At 36.3% G+C, this 11326-nt stretch overlaps 1 protein-coding gene across 5 annotated transcripts in view; it reads left to right on the plus strand.

Moving 5' to 3' along the window:
* Positions 1-11326, plus strand: part of Acsl4 (acyl-CoA synthetase long chain family member 4) — a 93488-nt gene that overhangs the window by 77690 nt on the left and 4472 nt on the right. For all 5 annotated transcript variants that reach the window (XM_074063338.1, XM_074063340.1, XM_074063339.1 and 2 more), the window contains 2 exons: positions 7430-7544; positions 8999-9156. In XM_074063338.1, coding sequence (XP_073919439.1) covers positions 7430-7544; positions 8999-9156 — 273 coding nt within the window. The remainder of the gene's footprint in view (positions 1-7429; positions 7545-8998; positions 9157-11326) is intronic.

Consider the following 11326-nt stretch of genomic DNA (forward strand, 5'->3'; position numbering starts at 1 on the left):
TTGGCCATTTGAATTTCTTCTTTTGAGAAAGTTCTGTTTAGTTCACTTGCCCATTTCTTTATTGGTTCATTAGTTTTGGGAGAATTTAGTTTTTTTTTTTTTTCATTTTTCTTTTATTATTCATATGTGCATACAAGGCTTGGTTCATTTCTCCCCCCTGCCCCCACCCCCTCCCTTACCACCCACTCCACCCCCTCCCACTCCCCCCCTCAATACCCAGCAGAAACTATTTTGCCCTTATCTCTAATTTTGTTGTAGAGAGAGTATAAGCAATAATAGGAAGGAACAAGGGGTTTTGCTGGTTGAGATAAGGATAGCTATACAGGGCATTGACTCACATTGATTTCCTGTGCGTGGGTGTTACCTTCTAGGTTAATTCTTTTTGATCTAACCTTTTCTCTAGTTCCTGGTCCCCTTTTCCTATTGGCCTCAGTTGCTTTAAGGTATCTGCTTTAGTTTCTCTGCATTAAGGGCAACAAATGCTAGCTAGTTTTTTAGGTGTCTTACCTATCCTCACCCCTCCCTTGTGTGCTCTCGCTTTTATCATGTGCTCATAGTCCAATCCCCTTGTTGTGTTTGCCCTTGATCTAATGTCCACATATGAGGGAGAACATACGATTTTTGGTCTTTTGGGCCAGGCTCACCTCACTCAGAATGATGTTCTCCAATTCCATCCATTTACCAGCGAATGATAACATTTCGTTCTTCTTCATGGCTGCATAAAATTCCATTGTGTATAGATACCACATTTTCTTAATCCATTCGTCAGTGCTGGGACATCTTGGCTGTTTCCATAACTTGGCTATTGTGAATAGTGCCGCAGTAAACATGGATGTGCAGGTGCCTCTGGAGTAACAGTCTTTTGGGTATATCCCCAAGAGTGGTATTGCTGGATCAAATGGTAGATCGATGTCTAGCTTTTTAAGTAGCCTCCAAATTTTTTTCCAGAGTGGTTGTACTAGTCTACATTCCCACCAACAGTGTAAGAGGGTTCCTTTTTCCCCGCATCCTCGCCAACACCTGTTGTTGGTGGTGTTGCTGATGATGGCTATTCTAACAGGGGTGAGGTGGAATCTTAGTGTGGTTTTAATTTGCATTTCCTTTATTGCTAGAGATGGTGAGCATTTTTTCATGTGTTTTCTGGCCATTTGAATTTCTTCTTTTGAGAAAGTTCTGTTTAGTTCACATGCCCATTTCTTTATTGGTTCATTAGTTTTGGGAGAATTTAGTTTTTTAAGTTCCCTGTATATTCTGGTTATCAGTCCTTTGTCTGATGTATAATTGGCAAATATTTTCTCCCACTCTGTGGGTGTTCTCTTCAGTTTAGAGACCATTTCTTTTGATGAACAGAAGCTTTTTAGTTTTATGAGGTCCCATTTATCTATGCTATCTCTTAGTTGCTGTGCTGCTGGGGTTTCATTGAGAAAGTTCTTACCTATACCTACTAACTCCAGAGTATTTCCTACTCTTTCTTGTATCAACTTAAGAGTTTGGGGTCTGATATTAAGATCTTTGATCCATTTTGAGTTAATCTTGGTATAGGGTGATATACATGGATCTAGTTTCAGTTTTTTGCAGAATGCTAACCAGTTTTCCCAGCAGTTTTTGTTGAAGAGGCTGCTATTTCTCCATCGTATATTTTTAGCTCCTTTGTCAAAGATAAGTTGCTCATAGTTGTGTGGCTTCATATCTGGATCCTCTATTCTGTTCCACTGGTCTTCATGTCTGTTTTTGTGCCAGTACCATGCTGTTTTTATTGTTATTGCTTTGTAATATAGTTTGAAGTCAGGTATTGTGATACCTCCTGCATTGTTCTTTTGACTGAGTATTGCCTTGGCTATTCGTGGCCTCTTGTGTTTCCATATAAATTTCATGGTAGATTTTTCAATCTCTTTAATGAATGTCATTGGAATTTTGATGGGAATTGCATTAAACATGTAGATTACTTTTGGGAGTATCGACATTTTTACTATGTTGATTCTACCAATCCATGAGCATGGGAGATCTCTCCACTTTCTATAGTCTTCCTCAATCTCTTTCTTCAGAAGTGTATAGTTTTCCTTGTAGAGGGCTTTCACATCTTTTGTTAGGTTTACACCTAGGTATTTGATTTTTTTGAGGCTATTGTAAATGGAATTGTTTGCATACATTCTTTTTCAGTTTGCTCATTATTAGTGTATAGAAATGCTAATGATTTTTCTATGTTGATTTTATATCCTGCTACCTTGCTATAGCTATTGATAATGTCTAGAAGCTTCTGAGTAGAGTTTTTTGGGTCTTTAAGGTATAGGATCATGTCGTCTGCAAATAGGGATATTTTGACAGTTTCTTTACTTATTTGTATTCCTTTTATTCCTTCTTCTTGCCTAATTGCTCTGGCTAGGAATTCCGGTGCTGTGTTGAATAGGAGTGGAGATAGTATTACCACATTTTCTTAATCCATTCTTCAGTGCTGGGGCATCTTGGCTGTTTCCATAACTTGGCTATTGTGAATAGAACTGCAATAAACATGGGTGTGCAGGTGCTTCTGGAGTAACCTGTGTCGCATTCCTTTGGGTATATCCCCAGGAGTGGGATTGCTGGATCATATGGCAGATCTATGTCTAGATTTTTAAAAAGCTTCCAAATTTTTTTCCAGAGTGGTTGCATGAGCAGTGTACGAGGGTTCCTTTTTCCCCACATCCTCGCCAACACCTGTTGGTGGTGGTGTTTTTGATGACAGCTATTCTAATGGGTGAGTGAGGTAGAATCTTAGTGTGGTTTTGATTTGTATTTCCTTTATGGCTAGAGATGGTGAGCATTTTTTCATGTGTTTTTTGGCCACTTGAATTTCTTCTTTTGAGAAAGTTCTGTTTAGTTCAGTTGCCCATTTCTTAATTGGTTCATTGATTTTAGGAGAGTTTAGTTTCTTAAGTTCTCTGTATATTCTGGTTATCAGTCCTTTGTCTGATGTATAGCTGACAAATATTTTCTCCCACTTTGTGGGTGGTCTTTTCAGTTTAGAGACCATTTCTTTTGTTGTGCAGAAGCTTTTTAATTTTATGAAGTCCCATTTGTCCATCCTTTCTCTTAGTTGCTGGTCTGCTGGGGTTCTATTGAGGAAGTCTTTGCCTATACCTATTACTTCCAAAGTATTCCCTGCTCCTTTCTGTACTAACTTCAGAGTTTCGGGTCTGATATTAAGGTCCTTGATCCATTTTGAGTTGATAGTAGTGCAGCGTGATAAACATGGATCTAGTTTCAGTTTTTTTGCAGATGGGTAACCACTTTTCCCAACAACATTTGTTAAAGAGGCTGTCTTTTCTCCATCGTATGTTTTTAGTGCCTTTGTGGTACTAAAAATAAGGTGGGCATAGTTGTGTGGATTCATATCTGGATCCTCTATTCTGTTTTTGTTCCAGTACCATGCTTTTATTGTTACTGCTTTGTAATATAGTTTGAAGTCGGGTATTGTGATACCTCCAGCATTGTTCTTTTGACTGAGTATTGCCTGGGTATTCATGGCCTCTTGTGTTTCCATATAATTTTAATGGTAGATTTTTCAATCTCTCTGATGAAAGTCATTGGGATTTTGATGGGAATTGCATTAAACATGTAGATTGCTTTTGGGAGTATAGACATTTTTACTATGTTGATTCTACCAATCCATGAGTACAGGAGATCGCTCCACCTTCTGTAGTCTTCCTCGGTCTCTTTCTTCAGGGGTTTGTAGTTTTCCTTGTAGAGATCATTCACATTCTTAGTTAACTTTACTCCTAGGTATTTGATTTTTTTTGAGGCTATTATAAATGGAATTGTTTCCATGTATCCTTTCTCAGTTTGTTCGTTGTTGGTGTATAGAAAAGCTAATGATTTTTGTAAGTTGATTTTGTATCCTGCCACCTTGCTATAGCTGTTTATGGTGTCTAAGAGTTTTTGGGTAGAGTTCTTTGGGTCTTTATAAGGTATACGATCACGTTGTCTGCAAATAGGGATATTTTGACAGTTTCTTTACCTAATTATATTCCTTTTATTTCTTCTTATTGCCTAATTGCTCTGGCTAGAAATTCCAGTACTATGTTGAATAGGAGTGGGGATAGTGGGCACATTTGTCTCATTCCTGATTTTAGGGGAAATGGTTTCAGTTTTTCGCCATTAAGTATGATGTTGGCTGTAGGTTTGTCATATATAGCCTTCATAATGTTGAGGTACATTCCTTCTATTCCTAGTTTTCTTAGAGCTTTTATCATGAAGTGGTGTTGGATCTTGTCAAAGGCTTTTTCTGCATCTATTGAGATGATCAAGTGGTTTTTGACTTTGCTTCCATTAATGTGCTGTATTACATTTATAGATTTACATAAAGGTTGTTTCTGTAGAGTGGGATCTCGGGCTATGGGTAGGTCAGTCAGTGCTCACAAGAAAGTTGTCAAGCTGATGATTATTCAAGCTAGATCATCCAGTGCCAGTACTTTTTAAAAACTTTTATATTAGTGTGTATTAATCATACAAGGCAGTTTCATTATGGTATTTCCATACATGCATACAATACACTTTGATCAAATTCAGTCCTTCTATTACTGTTGCCTATTACCCCTCCCTTTTAAAACAGTTTTAACTGGATTCATTATTCGATTTTCATACATGTGTATAAAGTACTTCAATCATATGTTACCCTTAGCATCCTCTCCTTTTGCCCTCCTCCTGCTGCTAGCTTCCACTCCCAAAGAGTCCCTGTTTTACTCTCCTGTCATTCACTTTTTAAGTTTTAGATTCTGCATATGAGAGAGAATACGTGATATTTGTCTTTCTCACTCTGGCTTATTTTGCTTAATATTATGTTCTCCAGCTCCACCCATTTTCTGCAAACAACATAATTGTATTGTTCTTTATGGCTAAATAATAATCCGTCTCCATTGTGTGTGTGTGTATATATATACATATATATAATACATCATATTTTCTTTATCCATTGATCAGTTGATGGGCATCTAGGCTGATTTCATAGTTTGGTGATAGTGAGTGAGTAATGCTGCTATGAACATGGGTATGTAGCTATCTTGATTGTATGCTGACTTATATTTCTTTTTGTATATGCCAAGGGGTGGTATAGCTGGATCATATGGTAGTTCTATTTTTAGTTTTTGAGGAACCTCCATAATGATTTCCATTGTGGCTGCACTAATTTACATTCTTACCAACTGTGTGTGTGGGTTCCTTTTTCCCACACATCCTTACTAGCATTTGTTGTTTTCTTGATGATTACCATTCTGACTGGGGTAAGATGGGATCTTAATGTTATTTTGATTTACATTTCCTTTATGACTAAGGAAGTTGAACATTTCTTCATGTATTAGCCATTTGTATTTCTTCTCTTGCAAACTCTGTTGAATTCATTTATACACTTATTAAACTGGAGTATTTGTTCTTTGGCTGTTTGACTTTTTTGAGCTCTTTATATATTCTGGATATTAATCATTTATCTGATAAATAACTGGCAAAGATCTTCTCCCATTCTATAGGTTTTGTTTTGATTCTGGTAGTTTCTTTTGCTGTGCAGAGGCTTTTTAATTTGATGTGAACCCATTTTTCAATTCTTACTTTCTAAACAATTGGGATTCTATTCAGAAAAGCATTACCTATGCCTATATCTCCAAGGATTTTCTCTGTTTTCCTCTAGCAGTTTCAAAGTTTCTGGTCTTACGTTAAGATCTTTGATCCATTTGGAATTGATTTTTTTTCAACACTGTGAGAGACAGGGGTCTCATTTCAGTCTTCTACATGTGAACGTCCAGTTTCCCCAAGACCATTTGTTGAAGAGGCTGTCTTTTCTCCAACATAGGTTTTTTGTACTTTTGTCAGAAATCAGATGGGCATAGCTGTGTGTGGTTGTTTCTGAATCTTCTATTCTAGTCCACTGATCTGTGTATTTGTTTTTGTGCCACTACCATGCTGTTTTTGTTATTATGGCTCTGTAGTATATTTGAAGTCAGGTATTGGGATACCTCCAGCATTGCTCTTTTTGCTCTGAATTGCTTTGGCTATTTGGGATCTTTTGTGCTTCTGAATACGTTTTAGGATTGATTTTTCCACTTCTGTAAAAACTGACATTGGGATTTTGGTAGGGATTGCATTGAATCTGTAGATTGCTTTGGTAGTATAGTCATTTTCACAGTGTATTAATCTTACTGATTCATGATCATGGGAGGGCTTCCCATTGCCTAGTGTCTTCTTTGATTTCTTTCTTCAATGTTTTATAGTTTTTATTTCAGTGTCTTTCACCTCCTTTGTTAGATTTATTCCTGGGTATTTAATTTTTTTGAAGCTATTGTGAATTGAATTGTTTTTCTGATTTCTTTCTCAGTCCATTCATTATTGGAGTATAGAAAAGCTACTGGCTTTTGTACGTGATTTTGTATCCTGCTACTTTGCCAAAAGCATTTATGAAACATAAGTTTTTATGTGGAGTCTTTAGAGTCTTTTAGGTATAGGATTATATCATGTGCACATGGGGATAATTTGACTAGATTTTTCCTATTTGTATCCCTTTTATTTCTTTCTCATGCCTTATTGCTCTGGCTAAGAATTCTAGCATTGGACTGAATAAAAGTGGGAAGGGTGGCACCCTTGTCTCATTCTTTCCCATTTTGTACAATGTTGGCTCCAAGTTTATTGTATATAGTCTTTATTATGTTGAGGTACATTTCTTCTATTCCTAATTTCTTCAGCTATGCCAGTACTTTCTTTGCATGCTATAATTTTAAAAAGATAATGCCATATATGGAATAATTGGAATTAATATTTGTTGAATGTGTTCTATATGAAAGACACTGTGTGACATGTATGTATGAGGTAGGTATCTCTGATTAAAAAAAAAGCAAAAATGAGAGAGACTAACTGACATGCCAAGGATCACTATAACTAGTACTAGGCTGACCTTCCATTCAAATCTCATGCCCCCAAAGTCTGTTCCTTCCATTAACTTCATTGTAATAATTAAGATTTTGATAAAATATTAAAACTTAGACTGGGTATGGTGGCACATGCCTATAATTCCAGTGACATAGGAGGGGAGATGGGTACGAGAGGATCACAAGTTCGAGTCCAGCCCAGACAAAGATACTATTACCTTATCTCAGAAACAAAATCCAAACAAAAGTTCTGGAGGGGCTATGGCTCAAGTGGCAAAGTGCTTGCCTTATCCTATGCAAGGCTCTGGGTTCAATCCCCAGTGCTACAAAAAAAAAAAAGATGTTATAGCTTTGGTATAGGGTATAACTTTTTTAAACTAGTACCTCTTTAGGCATTTTGGCAAGTATTATATACAGCAAAATTCTAGAAGAAACATCTTTGTAAATAAAAACTAACACAACCACATTCAAAGAAAATCAGCATTGTACATACTTTAATGAAACAGACTGAAAATCACTTAACATTCTTCATGACCTTATAGATCGTAAGAAAGATCTGGTGAAGTTACAAGCAGGAGAATATGTTTCTCTTGGGAAAGTAGAAGCAGCCCTGAAGAATTGTCCACTTATTGACAACATCTGTGCTTTTGCCAAAAGGTAACTTTCAAAAGTTGTGTTTTGTGTTTCATATACTTATAGTAAAAGGAAAATTAGAAAAGAATTTGACTATATGTCACCACAAGAGTAACATCAAACTCCTCTTAAGAGTTTTCATCATAGGTTGGGAAATTATACAGTTAGGAAGGTTCTAGAGTTCAACAGCTTGGAGCTTACTTGTGACAATTTAGATATTATAACTATATATTAGACACCTACTCTCTTACTAAATTCTTATCACAAGTTATTTCATCTAATACCCACAACAACTGAGACTTAGCCTAAGCAATTTTTCCAAAAAGGTCACTCAGCTACTACGTGTTGAGACGAGCTTTCCACTCAAGGTTTTCAAAATCAAAAGCCTAAGAGATTGAATCATTTTCTTTAATATGTTTTATTTTTATGACTTTATCATTTTTAATCATAATTGTAAAGAAAAGTAAAAAAAATATCATCTTTGCTATTTCTAAGTGTACAGTTTAGTGGCATTAAGTGTATTTACATTGTTGTGCACTGAATCTCCAGCACTTTTTCATCTTGCATAATTGAAACTCTCTACCCATTAAACAGCTCTCCATTTCCCCCTTCCCTTGAACCCTGAAAGCCCCCATTCTACTTTCTGCTTCTATAAATTTGACTAATCTAGATACCTCATATAAGAAAAATTGTACAGTATTTATCTTTTTATGATTGGCTTATTTCACTTAACATAATGTCCTCAAGGTTCATCCATGTTGTGTATATATCAGAATTTCTTTCATTTTTATGGCTAGATAATATCCCATTGTACATAGAACTATATTTTGTTTATATATTCATCTGTCAATGTACATTTACTTTGCTTGCACCTCTTGGCTATTGTGAGTAATGCTGCTGTGAGCACGGGTATACAAATTTTTCTTTAAGAGTCTCATTTCAGTTCTTTTTGAATAAATACTCCAGTGCAGAATTGCTAGAGCTTATGGTAATTCTATTTTTAATTTTTTTGAAGAGCTGCCATACTGTTTTCCACAGTTTTTCTAAGAAAAACTGCCAAATCTATTTTTGTGAAGAATTTCCCTCTGGGTTTTAAGATCTTATAGCTCTTAAATGTTTAGGTATTTGATCTAGTTTGAATTAATTTTTGTATCTTTTGTAAGGTAAAGGTCCACCTTCATCCTTTGCATGTAGATATCTAGTTTTTCCAGCACTATTTATTGAAGAAACTGCCCTTTTGCCGTTGAGTGGTCTTAACACCCATTTGCATAGATGCAAGGGCTCATTTCTGGGCTCTCTTTTCTGTCCATTGGTCTGTTTGTCTTTATGTTAGTACTATGGGTTTTAATACTTCTTAATGAAAATTTAACAAATAAGAGGAATGTATATTTAAAATTATTCATACTATACATTTCACTGAGTAATTTGAATAATTTTGCACAATGTTTTAATTTCTATTTTATTTTCTAATTTTTTAGTGACCAGTCCTATGTAATCAGTTTTGTGGTTCCTAATCAGAAAAGGTTGACACTTTTGGCACAACAGAAGGGGGTAGAAGGAACTTGGGTTGACATCTGCAACAATCCTGCCATGGAAGCAGAAATACTGAAAGAAATTCGAGAAGCTGCAAATGCTAGTAAGTATAATGTTGTTAGACTACTGAAGTCCATAAGTCTTCTTATAATATCTTATGCATTATACTCTTCAAGGTATGTGTTAATAATAAAATATGGGGTTCAAAGGATCCTACCTCTTTTAAGAGTATATAATGAATTTCCATGTAGGAAAGATCCTTAAGTGTCATATGGTAAAGTGTCTAATTATTTTGGCAGTACTGGTGTTTGAACTCAGGGCTTCATGCTTGTTAGGCAGGTGCTCTACTGCTAGAGCCATGCCTCCTGCCCCTATCCAATTCTTTATTTCTTGTGACAATATCCCTGCCAAGTGGTTATTTAGTCTATCTTTAGAGCAGTCCATCTTTGGAGATATGTGTTTTGTAGGTATATTGTATATGCAAAGTAAAAACTGATAAGTCTTTAATAAATGGCATAGCTGTGAGTGTGCTTTTGGCTCTGTACATGGACTATCTCAGATGGTGCATTTATAACTAATTGGAGACCATCAGAATATATACCACGTGCCAAACAGTGTATAAGACATTAGGAATACAAAAGGTGGGAAGACAATTCTTACTCTCAAGGAGCTCATTATCCAATGAGAGGGACATAAGAGATAGTAGTCTTAATAGCACTAGAGATATGAACTGATAATCCTGGCACTGTGAATGAGAGGACTGACCTAACTCCATCTGGGAGGTTATGGAAGGTTTCCTTATAGAGATATTACTTAAGTTCATTTTTCAGGATTGATTAGAATTGACTAGAGAGGCATTTTGGGCCAAGGCACTAACTAGTAAAGACAAAAGGAGTTCTGTGCAGAGAATAACAAGGAATTTGATGTTCTTGGTAAAATACTAGGTGAGGCTGTAGAGATAGATATGTATGCCATTTACCAAAATTTGGACTTAATTCTGTAGGCAATGGGAAGGTTTTTTCAGGTTAGTGATATAGTCAGATTTTCATCTCTGGTAAATTGACTCACTCTGGAGGCCAGACTAAAGATGCATTTGAGGCAGGGATTGAGGGGGTAGTGCTGGACTAAGGCAGAAGGCCAGTTTAAGAGAGCTGTAGTAGGTATTTTGATGAAGGTGGGAATGACAAGGGCCTGAACTAGGGAATCAAGAAACATTTAGAAGGGCTGGTGGAGTGGCTTAAGTAGTAAAGTGCCTGCCTAGTTCAAACCCCCAGGACCATTCCCCCCCAAAAAAAGAAACATTTAGGAGGCAAAATTTGATCTATAACATAGGCAAGGGGTTTGTGGTGGCCCCTAGATCATAGCTCAAATGGCAAAGTAGATGTTCCTACTGACTGAGCTATAAAAAAAACAGAATGAGAAACAGCTAATATGAGAAGATGATGAAGCCAGTTTGGGGCATACATAGTTTGACATGCCTGTTGGATAATCAAAGTTGAAATATCCAGCAGACAGTTGTATATGCTGGTCTGAAACTTATGAGAGAAGCTTGGGTTGTTGTATAGACTTCAGGATAGTCAAAGCTACAAAAGTGGATGGGCTGACTTTGGGAGAGAATGTAAAGTGGTAACAGAAGGCTGAGGATGGGCCCCTGGACAACACCAGCATTTAAGATGCATGGAGAACAAAGAGTGCAGAACAGTGTTGAGAGAGCTGCAGGAAAGGGAATGAGCACCAGTTTCATATTGGCAGAGTGGTCAGACAAAGCCTATCAGAACATTGATTGGGAAGTGAAATAATATAAAATAATCAGAATTGTATTCAGCTAGTCTGTCTAAAGTTATACATCTTTTCTAGCAGACTTCTTCATGTTTAAATTTAAGTGTGAGGTATCCATGGCATCGTAAGAATGCAAAGTAATTGTTTTCAGGTAACTTGGGCAATTACCAATCGCTATAAAAATTAATATATGCTGCCACCTGTAGATCACACTTTATAATGTTCAAGTTAATTCAGATAAAACTGCCATATGTAAAATTGTTTTTGTTTTTCCTTCCCCTAATCTTCCATCTTTCTCATTTATTGGCAATTACTTTATTCTATTTGTAGGAAACTGTGATTATCCATTGCTCTGTATAACTCATGGTACTTTAGGAGTTCCCAAAATGAAACCCCTAAAGTAGCCCTTTTTTCTCTTTAAATAGCAGTTTTGCTAATGGAGGTTAAATATAGGGACATTTATACATATGCTTTAATTAACTTGTGTACAACTG

This window comes from Castor canadensis, chromosome X, assembly GCF_047511655.1.
Source record: "Castor canadensis chromosome X, mCasCan1.hap1v2, whole genome shotgun sequence".
Taxonomy (NCBI): Eukaryota; Metazoa; Chordata; class Mammalia; order Rodentia; family Castoridae; genus Castor; species Castor canadensis.